Source organism: Dama dama, chromosome 5 (assembly GCF_033118175.1).
Source record: "Dama dama isolate Ldn47 chromosome 5, ASM3311817v1, whole genome shotgun sequence".
NCBI lineage: Eukaryota > Metazoa > Chordata > Mammalia > Artiodactyla > Cervidae > Dama > Dama dama.
In genome coordinates this window covers 113,543,450-113,558,974 of record NC_083685.1, presented here as the reverse complement: position 1 = coordinate 113,558,974, position 15,525 = coordinate 113,543,450, and the positions used below count along the sequence as shown (strand labels likewise).

At 61.0% G+C, this 15,525-nt stretch overlaps 1 protein-coding gene across 5 annotated transcripts; it reads left to right on the top strand.

The window, feature by feature from the left end:
• The first annotated feature begins 74 nt into the window (after positions 1 to 74).
• Positions 75 to 14,939, top strand: UBTF (upstream binding transcription factor). Of its 5 annotated transcripts, none has more exons than XM_061144187.1 (21): positions 75 to 421; positions 3,344 to 3,468; positions 5,005 to 5,180; positions 5,745 to 5,828; positions 5,922 to 6,077; positions 8,460 to 8,524; positions 8,784 to 8,904; positions 9,261 to 9,371; positions 9,722 to 9,855; positions 10,022 to 10,163; positions 10,454 to 10,495; positions 10,634 to 10,747; positions 10,850 to 11,005; positions 11,414 to 11,548; positions 11,710 to 11,820; positions 12,236 to 12,324; positions 12,428 to 12,617; positions 13,386 to 13,433; positions 13,770 to 13,841; positions 13,937 to 14,080; positions 14,167 to 14,939. In XM_061144187.1, the coding sequence occupies exons 2-21, from the start codon at positions 3,411 to 3,413 to the stop codon at positions 14,290 to 14,292; spliced, it is 2,274 nt and encodes a 757-aa protein (XP_061000170.1). In that variant the 5' UTR covers positions 75 to 421; positions 3,344 to 3,410; the 3' UTR covers positions 14,293 to 14,939. The 5 variants fall into 5 exon arrangements, with proteins under 5 accessions (XP_061000170.1, XP_061000168.1, XP_061000172.1 ...); XM_061144185.1 differs by lacking the exon at positions 75 to 421 and adding an exon at positions 734 to 886; XM_061144186.1 differs by lacking the exon at positions 75 to 421 and adding an exon at positions 2,082 to 2,182.
• The last annotated feature ends 586 nt before the right edge of the window (positions 14,940 to 15,525 follow it).

The window sequence follows — 15,525 nt, the reverse complement described above, 5'->3', positions numbered from 1 at the left end:
TCAGACACACACCAGTGGCGACAGGGGAGAGTTGGAAAGACGCAGGAGAGAAGCAGGAGGCAGCGGGGAGGGAGCAATGGGAGCGGGAAGCCGGCAGGTTCCCTCGCAAATCCCCCTCCGGCCCCACGTCGCCTCGCCGGCCCCGGCAGGGGAGCGAGGAGCCGGGCGAGCAGATGGAGGAGTGGAGCTCGCTCTAGGCAGCAGGCTTGGCCGGAGAATGGAGGAGCCGCCAAGCGATCGGCTGATTGGAAGAGAAACGCAGAGCGATGGAGGCGGGGGTAGGAGGACGATTTCTCTGCGGGGACTGGCGGCGGCGTATACGCCCGGGTCGGGCGCTGCAGAGCTTGGCTAGCTTTCAACCCGCGCTCGCCGGCTCCAGCCCCGCGCGCCCCCACCCCCAGCCCTCCCGGCGGCTCCGCAGGTGAGTGCGAGCTGGGGGCAAAAAGACTCGAAAGTCTCTACACGCCCGCCCTGCCAAAGGGAGGGGGGAAAAAAAAAAGAAAAGCATTTTTCCTTTTCTTTTTTTTAATTTTCGTGCAGCCCCCAGCGCGGTGGGAGGGAAGGGGTGAGGCTGAGTCGCCCGGAGGAGGCGGAGGGGCCAGGCGAGGCCGGGGTGGCCCGGGAGGCGGCGGCGCCGAGGCGGCTCTGACGGGCGAGCGCTCGGAGCGGCGCTGCGCTGCGCCGAGGCGGGCGGGCGGGCGGGCGGAGCGGGGCGGGCGGAGCGCGGCGCGTGGGGCTCGCCATTAGCCGTCGCTCCGCTTCGCCATCTCGGGCTTTGTCTGGCGGCTTGCTGCCCCGGCGTCGGCTGCGGCGGAGCTGCGGCTCAGCTCTTCGGCCCGCCGCACCCCTAAGGTGCCCTTGGCCCGTGCTCCCATTCACACGCTCGGTAAGTGAGCCCCGGCGCCGCGGATTTCGGGGGAGAGGGGTTGCTGCGAGTGGCGGCGGCGCCGATCTCCATGCGCCCGGGCAGGCCTGGGGAGCCATGCCGGGCTGGATTGAACCAGCTCCCACAGCGGCTCCTCCGCCGGAGCCCGCCGCTTTCTCGCCGTTTGCGGGATTTAAAGAGCAAAGAAGATTTTTTTTTTTTTCTGTTTTAATTTGCAAAGAGGACATTTTTTTAGGGATTTCTTTTTTTTAAGTTTCGTGTGTGTGCTGCTAAGCAGCGAGTCAGGCTCCGAAGCCTGGCACGGCGATTGGCTTGCGTGCGCCCCAAGCCGGTGGCTACGCTCCGGGGATAAGGGTGGGCGCGAACTGCCCGCTCCAAGAGGCGGGCGAGTGAGCGGGTGAGGGCTGGAGTGGAAGCCCGAATCTGAGCTGGGGGAGAGAGCTCTGGAGCCGGGCTGCAGACACCCCCGGAGCCTCTCCAGCTGCCGGGGGGCCCTCCGGGCACCCTCTCTGCGGTCGCGCCTCGCGCCCTCCCTCCCGCGCCGGCCGAGCCTGCTAGTTCCCCCGCGGGTCTGGCGAGGTCGCTCTCGGCGCCCGCCCGTCCGCCTCGGCTCCGAGCCCCGCCGCCATCCGGGCGGCTGCGTGTCTCCCTGCCCCGACCCCCCCCTCCCCGGCGGCAGCAGCAGCCGCCGCCGCCGCCGCCGCCACCACCACTACCCCCCTCCCCTCCTTCCTTCCCTCCGCCTCGGCCGCCCGGGTCCCCCCAGCTCCCGCCCCTCCTCCCAGCTGCCCCCCGCGGAGCCCGCCCGGGCAGGCTGTGGGAGGGAGCGGAGCCGGCGAGGCGGGCGGGCTGGCGCTCGCTCCCCGGGGGTCGGTGTGCGCTCTACGGGGAAGGACGCGCTCGCTGCCCCGCTTCTCCCGCCCCCCCTCCCGCTCCTCCTCCTCCCTTCTCCCTCCTCCTCCCCGCTCCGGCGGCGGAGGCTGCGGCGGCGGCGGGGGGTGTGCGAGCTGAGGCCGGGGCCGGCGGGCGGGCGGCGGGCGGGCTGCCTGCAGGCGGAGGGCGCTGTGCTTTGTGCTTTTCGCCGCGAGGAGCAGCAGGCAGCAGCCACAGCCGCAGCCGCCGCCGCCACAGCAGCAGCCGCCGCCCCAGCGCCGCCGCCGCCGCGCCCGGAGGAGGAGCCGCTGCCGCCGCGGGAGGGAGCTGCGGCTGTGCCCGGCCGAGCGGGGGAGGGCGCCGCCGCTCAGAGCCGGGGAGGGAGCCGCCGGAGCGGGAAGCCCGGAGGCCGCGCTGCGCCGGGTAACCGAGGCGGCTGAGGACGCGCGCAGGGTCGGGGCCGGGGCCAGGCGGCGGGGAGCGAGCCGTGGGTGCGGTGGACGCCCGGAAGAGACCCGGGGCGACCTCCAGGCAGAGAACTGGGCGAGAGAGGACCAGGGCAAATGGAAAGGACGCCGAGAGCCGGGGGAGGGGAGGGCAGGAAGCGAGGCCCAAGCCGAGCCCCGGCCGCGGGCGGAGGAGCCCGCGCTTCTCCGAGCCGGCAGGCGCAGTTCTCGCCGGCCGCCGGAGGGGGCGGCGGGGCCGGTGAGCGCTGCTCCCCCGCCTCCCGGCCGCCGTCCTCCCGCCCTCTCCTTGGCTCGGCTCCCCGGAGGCCCGGGCGGGGGCGCCGGCGGGGCTGGGCCGCAGGCTCGGGGGAGGAGGCGGCGGTTCCCGCCGTGGTCGCGCCTCTGCGCCGGGCTCCTCCGTGCGCGTCGGGGTGGCTGGGCGGTGGCGGCGCCTCTGGCCGGGGTGGGTGGCTCGGGGGCGGGGGGCAGGCCAGGCCGCTTCTCTCCGGCTGCTTGCCCGCTCAGGCGGGCGGGGACGGCGTCGGGTGCCCGAGGGGGAGGGCGTCGGGAATCCGGATCCGGTCCCCGGGGGCGGTGCGGCCGCTGCGCTCCGGGGCTGGCGGCGGCTGCGCTGCGTCCGGGTCCCCGCCGGGTTGCGGAGGCGGGGGGAACCGGCCGGGGGGAGCGGGAGGAGGAGACTGCGGCGCGTGCCCGCTTTCGCGGCCGCGCGCGCCCTTTACCCGCCCTTCCTCCTCCCCCGCCCTCCAGCCTGGGGCCTCCCCGGGGCGGGGCGCACAGAAGAGGAGGAGTTTTTTTTTTTTTTTTTTTTGGCCGGGGTGGGGGAAGGAGGGCGGAGGGCGGGCGCTCGCTGCGCGCTGGAGCGCGAAGCAGTGTCTCGCGTGGGCAGCGGAGGGCGCACGCCCAGGAGCGGGGCTGTAGAGGCTGTAGGGGCTGGGGGTGGGGTTAGGAGCTAGAGGAGTGCACTCTTACCCCCCACCAACTCATCAAGTCTTCTGAAGTCTTGGCTGGGTCTCTCTGAGAGTGTGGGGTTATGTCCCCCTCCCCTTTCGGGGAGGGAATGATAGACAGTCCCCCACCTCTCAGCCCGCCTGAGTGGGGACTGGTGTCTCTTCTAAAGGGTGAGGTGGCTTTGACCCCGGCTTGCCTGGCCAGCACGACCGAGGAGGTGGCTGGACGGCTGGAGAATGAACGGAGAAGCCGACTGCCCCACAGACCTGGAAATGGCCGCCCCTAAAGGCCAAGGTAGGAGCCCCACCCTCAGCCCTCTTTAACTTAAAAGCTCCATTCTCATATAGGTCTGCGAGGCCCACTCCCCTTCTAAAGGTTTTCTCCTATCCGGGTTCTCTGAACTGAAATGGGAGGAAGCCGCTTGACTGTCAGACACCCCTCACACTGGGTGTTTGGCTAAACTGAAATTATTCGGCTTTCAACCTACAAACTGTATTTTTCACACTCCATTTCCCCCCCAGGTTAGAGAGGGAGGAGGAGGAGGCCTGTTCAAGTCTTCCTTCTGGGATCCCCAGTCACCTCGAGTGTGTCCTCAGCAGTGTCCTGGAATGAGAGGAGAGACAAGGGATATGGGAGGAAGGGGGAGATAGAGGGATTGGGAAGGCTTTTCAGGGTTTTGTTTTGTTTTTTTTAATTGTTATTAAGAGGGCATAGTTTTTGGTGAGGCAGGTTGGAGAGAAAGAGTGTTTTGATGGCTGGAGACCTCAATCATACTAACTAACAAACATACTAACTCTACCCCATCCAGTGAGGATCCAGTTGTAGGGTGGCTGGGTGGGTAGGATGAATCTGAGCATCTGGCAATGCCTATGGGGCACTGAGGGGAGAGAGGATTATGGGTTCATGTGACCCTCCTGCAAAAACCCTGACCCAGGTGACCAGATGTGAATGCAAGTCAAGAGCCCTTTTGACTCCTAGCCGTGGATAGCTATCATCCTAGCTCACCTTCCCCAGTCGCCCCCTCCAGAGAGCCCTCAATGGAGCTGCATTTCAGTGGCTGGAAATAGCTGGTCCAGACTCCTTTTTTTTTTTTTTTGCTTCCATGGGGGATTGGGCTGAGAAGGCAACTCAGAATTCTAGGGGTGGGGGTGGCCCTGGAGCAGGGCCCACCTTTTGCCCACCTGCTGGCTTTGCCTCATAGCTGCCTTGTATGGCTCTACCATTGTTTTACTTGCCCCAAAGTCTCCTTTGGTCCTTTCTGAGAGAGAGGATAGGATGGTGGAATACTCACATCTCTAATGGTAGTCTCCAGCTATGCTAGAGCAAAACATTGGCGTGGGTTCTCCTTACAGCCCACACCCCTGCCTCAGTCTGCACATTTAGGGTAGCCATGTAGAACTGGGACTGAATTTAGCTTCACGTTTAGGTGTGTGGCCTCCTTGTTTCCCTTTCTTCTGCAGTAAGCTAGCTGTTCTCCAACTGGGTCCCAAATCACCGTGGCTTCCTTTCCCTCCCCTCTTCCCTATGATAAATTGTAACCTATGGCAGGCTGGCACGTTAGAAATGATAATAGCTTTGAGGTAAGCCAGACTTGAGTTCAAGTCTGGTTTTCTAGGCATGATGTTGTCTGGACTGGAGTCCCTGCTCTAATCTGTATGGCCACAGCTTTTCCTTAGGGCCAGGCCATGTGTTTTCTGTGCCTTCAGATGGGAGATAACCATCTGAAGGGTCTGAGATGCTCTGAGAAGGAAGGGTTGAGTGCTTAAGGACTGGGGAACGGATGGGGGCTGGCATGAGCCAGGCATAATGGCCTTTCTTACCCTTCCCCAGACCGCTGGTCCCAGGAAGACATGTTGACTTTGCTGGAATGCATGAAGAACAACATTCCATCCAATGACAGCTCCAAGTTCAAAACCACCGAGTCACATATGGACTGGGAAAAAGTAGCATTTAAAGACTTTTCTGGAGACATGTGCAAGCTGAAATGGGTGGAGATTTCTAACGAGGTAACGGATTCCCCCTCCCTCCCCAACACATTCGAACACACATCTCCACCTACCCTTGCTTCAACCTTCTTGGTTGGGGAGATGAAACAGAAGTCTATAAACAGGAAGGAAAGAGACCCAGCAAGGTGCTCGTGTGGTCGCCTTTGTGCATTTTGGGAGTTGGCACGGTTGACAGCACTGGCCAAGACCTCTCAGTTCTGCTACTTTCTAAGCTATGTGGTCTTGAATACTTACCGTCTTAGAGCATCTTAGAGCATCTGTCACCTGAGCTGTTCTGGGGATTGAATGAGGTGCTGACATGGACAACCATTTCGAGGTCAGGTGGTCACTTTGTTGCTCTCCTACGATGTGTACCGACTGCCCGGATCTCTACAGTAAACATGGGCCAGTACCTGGGTATCAGCGCAGCCTGAGCTGTGTCGCTGTTGACCCCAGCCCTTCTCCTTTGATAAACTTCAGTCTAGTGGAAAATAGAGAAGGCCTATTGGAAAACGAGGCTACGCTCCTGGGTGGCATTCCCCTCTTCGGTGCTTCCCCTTACCCTCACCTTCTTTCTTCCTCCAGGTGAGAAAGTTCCGTACATTGACAGAATTGATCCTCGATGCTCAGGAACACGTTAAAAATCCTTACAAAGGCAAAAAACTCAAGGTGAGTTTCCAGGTGGAGGAGCACGAGAGTTCAGAGAAGCAAGGCCCAAAGAACAGTGTCTCACCTAGACTGTGTCCTTGTCCCTCCTTCCAGAAACACCCGGACTTCCCAAAGAAGCCCCTGACCCCTTATTTTCGCTTCTTCATGGAGAAGCGGGCCAAGTATGCTAAACTCCACCCGGAGATGAGTAACCTGGACCTGACCAAGATTCTGTCCAAGAAATACAAGGAACTGCCGGAAAAGAAGAAGGTGGGGGGCGGGGGGCTAAGGTGTGGAGGGAAGAGGTGGGGAGAAGCTGGAATGGTGTAGGTTATCTGGCCGGGGGGAGGGGGCGGCAAGGGCTTAGACTGAGGGATCTGGCGTCAGGGGCGTGGGTGGGTCAGCAGAATAGAGTAGGGCCATGGGGAGCCCACCTGATCATCGCCTCCCGGGCCCACATACCCTCAGGTGTGGGCACTGCTACAGATGTAACCATGACCAAGACAGACACCCGTAACATTCTTTCACACACATGTCCTCACTGTTAGGCCTGCACAGCCGTTCACTTGTGACGTTTCCCCACATGGTCTCATTTGATACTCATAGAGGTGACTCCAGGAGACAGAGTGGTCCGGATTTTGCGGTCAGAGGAACTGGGGTGCGGGAGGGCGTCGTGTCCCAGGACCATGGTTTAGTGCACAGGCTCTCTACCTAGCCGTCTTCTCTGGGCAGGTAACAGGAGCATCCCCAGGTTACATGGACTTCCTCCCCCTTACACACATTGTCCTTTGTGGCCCCATGCTGTCCCAGATCGTCAAGCCCATTAACCTTGGGCAGAGGCTGCCCCAGCCTCCCAGGCAGGGGTGGACATGGTCAGCACAGTGAGGTCCTGTAGTCCCTGGGAGAAACAGGCAGCACAGCATCGGAGGAGCCTGCAGGTAGGACAAGAGTGAGAGGCGGTGGGCAGAGAGAGACGCACAGAGGAGATACTGTGCGGTGAGATGGAGCCAGGGAGAGATGCTAGTGAGGGACAGCAGAAGAGACAAGAAGGCACACTTGCTGGAGAGGAGACAGTTGTAGGCAGCCGGCTCTCGGGAGGGCACCAGCCCTGGGAATAGCCCTTGTCCCAGTCTGCACACCCTGGCTTTGGGCTCACATGGCTTGGTCCTGTACCCAAAAAAGGAGCTCGCTTGACTGGGTTGATCCAGCTGCCTGCAGCTGCTGCCTGAACCAAGCCGGAGTACAAATCGCTGGAGCTATTCTTGACCCTTCTGATGGGGCCATTGCAGAGCTGACTGTATACATAACACCCAGACGTTCCCACGGGGTGAGAGGGAGAGGCAGAGGGTCTCAGGACCAGGGTGGGACAGAGGAAACTCCGAGGTACAGTGGACAGGGTGCCGGCCTAGGGGACACAGTGGGCCTGTTCCCCTGACTGCCACTGCATCGCCGTGTGTGTGCCCTTCGGTAAGTCATTTTCATCCTCTGGGCCTGGTCTTGATCTGAGGCGTGGAGGGTGAACCTGATCTGGGTGCTGCCTTCTGGCTCTGAAAGCTGCCGTTTCTGTGAGAGGAGAGCTGAGACTGGGGTGAAGGAAGCAGGGCTCTGCTCTCGGTTTTTTTGTGGACACCTCAGAGGGAAGTAGAGCTGCCTAGCTTCTCGCACCTGATGAGAGGCAGAGGTTGGGCTCAAGCAGCATGTGTCCCTGGCTGCCTCCAGCGCTATTCTGGTTGTGAATCTGGGAAGAAGAGGGAGAAAGGAAAGCCGGATGTTGGGCTGGGGCAAGAAGGGGAGGTAGAGGAGGAAGGGAAAGAGACAGGCTGGAAAAAGTCCAAGAGGGAGGGGTGTGGGGAGGCAGGAAGGATGCAGGGATGGAGATGGGATGGTGGGAAGGGAGGACCAGGGTGAGAGAAGGAAGGGAAGGCAGGCCGGAGAGGAGAAGGACTGGGCTGGGGGAGGGAGGGCACAGGGAACCAAGAACCTGGAAGAAGGCATTGGAGGCAGGGAGAGTGGTCATGACAGGGTTGTGGCGGGGATGGTGTCAGGATTGCCAAGGACAACCAGGGACCCAAAGGCAGCGGGTGGGGGAAAAAAATCCAGATTCAGGAGACAAGAATTCACTCTGGGCTGCGGTCAGTTAAGTCTCTCCTCAGTGCCTTAGAAATGGGACTCAGCCTGCCCCTGGCCCCGTGGGCCACCTGAGAGGGCACACTAGTATTAGCTGCCACAGACAGAGAAGGAGCGAGTGACAGGCAAGGCCTACACCCTCCCCTGACTCCCTCGCTGGGGGTTTCCTTGGTGTTGGGGAAAGGCAGAGGTGGGGAGTATCTCGGGGAATCCCAGCGCTGTCACTGCTTAGCAAGTGACTGGGTAATGCCACGTGTCCACCCCCATCCTGGGACTCTCCCTTTCTTAAAGGGAAGGGATGGGATGTGTTCTGGGAGACCCCTGTAGCTCCTAGTGTCTGGGCTACAGAATCCCCCCCACCCCCACCCCACCGGAAGGCAGGCCACCACCTTCCCCGCCCCCCCACTCATGACATTCTCCATACACATCACCAACAGGGAGGCAAAATAGCTAGCAAGGAGGACTTGGTGGGGTTTGTGGCTCAGCTCTTGGGTCATGGATGACCCCATCGCCTCCTCCCCCCAGATGAAATATATTCAGGACTTCCAGAGGGAGAAACAGGAGTTCGAGCGAAACCTCGCCCGATTCAGGTAAGGCAGAGGAGGCCACAGGGTGCTGGGTGTGGCAGGAGATGGGGGTCAGAGCCTGGTGCTCACCACCCTTGAGGCATGGAAGATGGATGGGTCACCTGTCGACCGTAGTGGTTCAGGCTCAGGGCCAGGGACTGGCAGCTAACCGCTGGTCCACTCGGCCCCAGCTGATGGGCTAAGGAGCCTTAGCAAGGGGGGCAGCTAGCTGGGCAGGACCCCCTCCCCCACCACTGACTGTCGCTCCCCGTGCCCTGGCTAGGGAGGATCACCCAGATCTAATCCAGAATGCCAAGAAGTCGGACATCCCCGAGAAGCCCAAAACCCCCCAGCAGCTGTGGTACACCCACGAGAAGAAGGTGTATCTCAAAGTGCGGCCAGATGTGAGTGTCCGGCCAAGGGGTGGCGGGGAGGGCGCACGGTGGTGGCAAGGGGGGAGCCGCGCCGGGTCGGCCGGGCACGGTGCCGGGGAGCAGGAGAGGAGGCCCCTCCCCAGGGGTGGGCTGCATGGACAGGGCCTGGGCCAGCTGGCGTGTGAGTGCGTGTGTGTGCGTGTGCGAGCCTGTCCCCTTGCACCCAGGCGGGACCCTCCGCCTCTCTGCCTTCCCCTCCTGGCCCGTGGGGGACACTCGCGTGACCTCCTGTGGCCTGAGGGGGCGGGGGCCTCTGTGTCCCCCTCCCCTTCCCCTCCCCCCTCCCCCTGGCTGCCTGCGTGTGTCTGACGGCTTTTGGTTTGCAGGCCACTACGAAGGAGGTGAAGGACTCCCTGGGGAAGCAGTGGTCTCAGCTCTCGGACAAAAAGAGGCTGAAATGGATTCATAAGGCCCTGGAGCAGCGGAAGGAGTACGAGGTTAGGCTTCCGCTGCGCTCCTCCCCGTCCGGCTCTTCACGAGCCTCTGCCCTCTGACTCTGCGGCCTCCGCACTCTGCGGGAGGCGGTCACTGCCCCTCTCGTCACTGAGGGAGGGGCCTTCTGGGCCCCTCACCTCTGCCCCTACCTTCCCCGCCCCCCCCCACCCCCCCCATGAGATCTCAGGCTAGGGCAGGGCAGGGCACCACGTCTCGTGTGACACAGCAGATGCACGGCCACCCCCCAGCTTGGCTCCCTGCCTCCCTTCCCCAGCGGCTCTCCCCCACCCCCCCGGCCCCGGCTAACCCCACACCCCGTTGCCCTCCGTCCCCCTCCCACCTCACTCTGCAGGAGATTATGCGTGACTATATCCAGAAGCACCCCGAACTCAACATCAGTGAGGAGGGCATCACCAAGTCCACCCTCACCAAGGCCGAACGCCAGCTCAAGGACAAGTTTGATGGGCGACCCACCAAGCCACCTCCGTGAGCGCTGCCCTGGGGTTGGGGGGTGGGGTGGGGAGCCGGCCGGCAGCTAGGGAGCCGGGCTGATGGAGGACCTTGGCCCAGGCTCTGCAAGTCAGGAGGCCGCTGCCCTGGGCCTCCCCCGTCACTCACAGGCACGCTCTTCCCTTGCTGCTGGTTGTGACAGGAACAGCTACTCGCTGTACTGCGCAGAGCTGATGGCCAACATGAAGGACGTGCCCAGCACAGAGCGCATGGTGCTATGCAGCCAACAGTGGAAACTGCTCTCCCAGAAGGAGAAGGACGCCTACCACAAGAAGTGCGACCAGGTGCGCCGGGGCAGCAGCCAGCCCTGGGGCGGCGGGACTCCCAGAGAACCTTGGAGTTGTGCAGCACGAAGTCTGCCCCTGGGCCCTTGCGTTCCATGCGGTGTTGTGCTCGGTTTAGTGTCTGCTGATTAAGGCAGGGTCTCGGGCCTCATGCCTGCCAGCTGTGGAGGGAGACTGGGCCTGGCCGGGCTCTGGATGTTTTGCTGAGAGGCTGCTGTTTGTCCCTGGAGCATAGGAGGTCTCCAGCGAGGCTGCCCCCTGACTGACCTTGACTCCCCTTCCTTCCCCAGAAAAAGAAGGATTATGAGGTGGACCTGCTCCGTTTTCTAGAGGTGAGTGTTCCTTCGGGGAGGGCAGTGGACAGAGAGAGGGCAGGGAGTGGTTGGCGAGCAAGGCCCCTAGGACAACACAGACACGGCCTGGGGACTACACATTCAACCCCATGCTGCCTCCTCTTTTTCCCTGATCAGAGCCTGCCCGAAGAGGAGCAGCAGCGGGTCCTGGGGGAGGAGAAGATGTTGAACATCAACAAGAAGCAAGCCACCAGCCCAGCCTCCAAGAAGCCCTCCCAGGAAGCGGGCAAGGTGGGCAGGGGACATGACCAAGCAGCAGGTGGGGTGGAGGGGAAGAGGCGGGGCTCCCCGTGAGCACCCCGTGGACCCCGACCCTCTTTGCACATCTACAAGGGCGGCTCGGAGAAGCCCAAGAGGCCCGTGTCAGCCATGTTCATCTTCTCGGAAGAGAAGCGGCGGCAGCTGCAGGAGGAGCGGCCCGAGCTCTCAGAGAGCGAGCTGACCCGCCTGCTGGCCCGCATGTGGAATGACCTGTCGGAGAAGAAAAAGGTCAGGCTCGCCAGACCAGAAGGGGCTGCCAGGCAGAGTCTGGGCCGCTTCTCCCCCGGGGGCTAGCTGCACTTCCTCACCCTGCCCCGGGTGTGTGTGTGAGGTGTGAGCCACACAGCGGCCTGAGCGCAGATGGTGGGGCTGGGAACCCAGCGAGCCGGAAGGCGGGAAGCTGTCAGCTGTGGGCTGTGGGCTCCCTGGGGAGCAGGGCCGCTGGCGGCTTGAGCCCCTGGCTGGAGACATCTGCACCAGCCCACGCCTCCGCTCGCCCCACCCCACCCCACCCCACCCTTGCCGTTGGTGGCGGCTGCTGGTGGCGGCTGCGGGGACAACCTTCCATTGCAGGACGGGCCGTGCGCGCCCCCTGGGGGTGGTCGGAAGGCTGACGCCTCTGCTGTCCCTCCACAGGCCAAGTACAAGGCCCGGGAGGCGGCGCTGAAGGCCCAGTCGGAGAGGAAGCCGGGCAAGTTGCCGGAGTCGCCCAAGAGAGCCGAGGAGATCTGGCAACAGAGTGTCATCGGCGACTACCTGGCCCGCTTCAAGGTAGCAGGCAGTGGGAAAGGGGTCTTCTTCCTTTTCTTTCTTTCTGGATCAGTAGTTGCTTTACCATTAATCTCTTCAGAAAGGGGTTGTTCTGCCACTGCCCACACCGTGAGCCGCCCCAGGTGACCCCTCCCACTTCTGACACCGTTCTCTGTCCCCAGAATGACCGGGAGAAGGCCTTGAAAGCCATGGAGATGACTTGGAACAACATGGAAAAGAAGGAGAAACTGATGTGGATTAAGAAGGCAGCCGAAGACCAAAAGCGATATGAGGTGGGAAAGGGGCTTCTGGTTAGCTCAGTGGGGCAGGATGGAGCTGGGGCCACCGCCCCCCACTTAAAATCTCAGGAGCACCCTCTCGGGTGGGCGGCTTTCCTTACTGTGTGGGACTTGGAGCCAGAAGTCCCGGCTTGGGTTGTGTGACCCTGAGTAAGTCTCTTAACTTCCTTCTCTGAGCCTCAGTCTTGTATCAGTAAAATGAGAGTGAGGATACCAATCACGTGAGTGCAATTATGAAAGCACTTTCAGACGGCAGGACCTGCCCGACGAAGGCGTGAGTTGTTAGGAAGTTGCTCCCTAGCTGTGCCGCAGTTTCTCTTTCTTCCTGGCACTTAAAAGGAGAGTCAGCTAGGGACTGCAGGTATGAGGCAGGAGAGATGATAAGTGACCTTTCTGGATGTACTCATAGAGAGAGCTGAGTGAGAGGCGGGCACCCCCGGCTGCTGCAAACTCCTCCAAGAAGATGAAATTCCAGGGAGAACCCAAGAAACCTCCCATGTGAGTCTGGAGGCTAGAGTCCATCCTCAGGGTGGGGAGGGTCAGGGTGGAGGGGCTGCTTGGTTGATGTCCTGACCCTCCCTGTGACACCCACACCTCCCAGGAATGGTTATCAGAAGTTCTCCCAGGAGCTGCTGTCCAACGGGCAACTGAACCACCTGCCGCTGAAGGAGCGTATGGTGGAGATTGGCAGCCGCTGGCACCGCATCTCCCAGAGCCAGAAGGAGCACTACAAGAAGCAGGCCGAGGAACAGCAGAAACAGTACAAAGTGAACCTGGATCTCTGGGTCAAGGTGAGAGGGCAGGGGACCCTAGGAAGCATCATGCTGGCTGGTCTGCATTCATGATTTCATTCAGCGTCCCAGCAGTCCTTCAGGGTAATGATTGCTATCAGAGATAAGGAAACTGAGGCTCAGAGAGGTGAAGTAACTTAGCCCAGGTCACACAGCCAGGGAGTAGGAAGATCCAAATCAGACTGCCTTTTCCACCCTCCAGCTGGGACCAGGGGATGTCTCCAAGACTCTGGCTCAGCCCCTAGCCTCTGAGCTCCCCTTCTGTGCCTTGCTTAAGCAGTCAGATCTGTAAAGTGGGGAGAGTCACCAATGTCCTCCCCAGTCACCCAGCTGGGTTGGCCAAGGACCCAGGGGAAATAGCAGGGTTTAAGGGTTCCAGACATTTGGTGAGCCCCAGATTGCCTTGGCAGTGGCTCTGGGCTTGGCTTCTGGGGAGAAGTGATTAAGCCAGTCATCCGGGGGCGCTTCTCTGAGTTGAGGAAGGTCCTGACTCTGGAGCCTCTATTTGGGTGAAGCACAGGACAGACATGAAAGCAAACAGTCTTGGGATGGGATAGCTTAGAAAAGGCTTTGGAGCATCTTAAGCAGGAATACTGAGCTGTGTTCTCAGGTCCTTAGGGTTCTCTGCAGAGACCCAAGGAGACTGGGACGGGCGCAGGTGGCATGATGGTCAGAGCTGAGCCCACTGCCTGGCGCTTGACCAGTGTGCTCCGTCAGCAGTAGTTTGGGTCATGTTCCCGCCCTCACCTCCTCCTCTGTCTCCCCCAGAGTCTGTCTCCCCAGGAACGTGCAGCATATAAAGAGTACATCTCTAATGTGAGTCTGGGAGCAGGGTGCTGTTGGGATAAGGAGGGAATTTGTGGCGGGGGTGGGGGCTAGGGGGTTGCTTCCTGGTGGCTCAGATGGTAAAGAATCCGCCTGCAATGCTCCGCCTGCAATTTGGGAGGTCTGGGTTTGATCCCTGGATTGGGAAGATCCCCTGAAGAAGGCAATGGCTACCCACTCCATTATTCTGGACTGGAGAATCCCATGGACAGAGGAGCCCAAGTCCATGGGGTCACAAAGAGTCGGACACGACTTTCACTTTCTGGGGGGAGCAGCACAGAACTCCTGGCTACTCCCTTTGCCCATGTCCCCCGTCCCCTCCTACAGAAACGTAAGAACATGACCAAGCTGCGAGGCCCGAACCCCAAGTCTAGCCGGACTGCCCTGCAGTCTAAGTCGGTAAGGAGCCCCTCCCAGGAGGGGCTGGGGTGGGGGTGTTCGAGGTGCCTGGAGTGGCAGAGCAGGGACCACTGATGTGCTTCCATCCCTCCCAGGAGTCTGAGGATGAAGATGAAGAGGATGAGGATGAAGACGAAGAGGATGATGAGGAGGAAGATGATGAGAACGGGGACTCCTCTGAGGATGGTGGGGACTCCTCCGAGTCCAGCAGCGAGGATGAGAGCGAGGATGGGGATGAGGTGGGGTGGAAGGGGCATGGCAGGGGGGGTGGGGGGGTGTGCTGCCAGGACGGCCCCCTGGTGACTGCACTTTCCTTGTCTCCCAGAACGAGGAGGACGATGAGGATGAGGATGACGACGAGGACGACGACGAGGATGAGGACAACGAATCCGAGGGCAGCAGCTCCAGCTCCTCCTCCTCGGGGGACTCCTCGGACTCTGACTCCAACTGAGGCTCAGCCCTACCTGGGGCTCCCCTCCCCGACTGATCACCTTTGTTTCTCCCCCATGTTCTGTCCCCTGCCCCTTGGCCTCCCCCACTTTCTTTCTTTCTTTCTTTTTTTTTTTAAAAAAAAAAAAAACAAAACACGGTGGGGGGTGGGTAGGCGCTGGAGGCGCCCAGGCCAGAACTCTGCGGCCTCAGAGACATCAGCCCTGGGGGGCCCTCCAGGGAGCGTACCCATCAGACTGAGCCACCACCGGACTGGCCCAGCCCACCCCCTCTTCTGCACTTGCGGTTTCCGGCATGGACAATGGACCCGGGAGTGGGACGGGGGTCCCAAAGAGTTCAGTGAGGCCCCCTACACCTGCAGCCCGACTCAAGGCAGGGTGGAAGCTTGAGGAAGACCCCTTTCTTTCCAGAGGGGCTTGCAGCCTGGACCCCTACATTGGAACTGGAGGCAGGGAACATGGGAGAGGAGGGCGGGCGCCTATGAGAAATAGGCCTTGCCCCATGGCCCTCTTCTTCCCTGCCCCCTGCGGGAAGGAGCTGCCTGGACCCACTCACTGGGGCGGGGGGGAGGGGGCAGAAGTGTTTTTTATATATGTGTATATATTTTTTTTTTAAGCTCTGAGCTGTCAACGAGACGTTTCCTACCGATCTCGGCTGCCGTCTCTGTTGTCATTTCTGGGAGAGGGAGGGTTTAGAGGGTAGGTTTGGGGCTTTTTTAAAACGGTCTTGACGTGTATGGAAAAGTGTGTGCGTGCGCGTGCGGGCATGTCTGTGTGCGTGTGGCCTGTACATAGCATGGGTGCACCTGTGGATGTGTGCAAAGGCACGTGTATCTGTGCGTGTAAGAGAATGTAAAAGGGTTTGAGGGTTATGGAGACACTGCCCCTGGTGGGGATGGGTTGGCGTGGCCCTTTTCTCCATATCTTCTGCTTTGCCTGATCTCTGATTCAGTTCGGGGGTACTGAAGCCACTCTGGTGCTTCCTCTGCTGGTTTCCCTCAGCCAGGGCCACTGGCGCTACTGCTAGTCTCCAGCATCCATCAGGACAGTGGGGAGGGGGACAGGCCAGGTGAACCTTAAATATTTGATTTGGTGGGAAAGGCCTCTCCAGCTCATCTGAGGGGTCACCCAGCCACTGTCGGCTCTGAACCTGGGCTTCAAGAGATGTGTTGGAAGCTCTTAACTTATACACCCCTCCTGCCTCCCCCGCATATCCTCCAGCTACCCCACCCCCA

Excerpts from the sequence above, each read along its gene's own strand:
- UBTF (XM_061144187.1), top strand. The coding sequence starts at position 3,411 with ATGAACGGAGAAGCCGACTGCCCCACAGACCTGGAAATGGCCGCCCCT. Across the intron at positions 6,078-8,459 it reads AACTGCCGGAAAAGAAGAAG|ATGAAATATATTCAGGACTT; the intron begins GTGGGGGGCGGG and ends TCCTCCCCCCAG. Across the intron at positions 11,821-12,235 it reads AAGACCAAAAGCGATATGAG|AGAGAGCTGAGTGAGAGGCG; the intron begins GTGGGAAAGGGG and ends ATGTACTCATAG.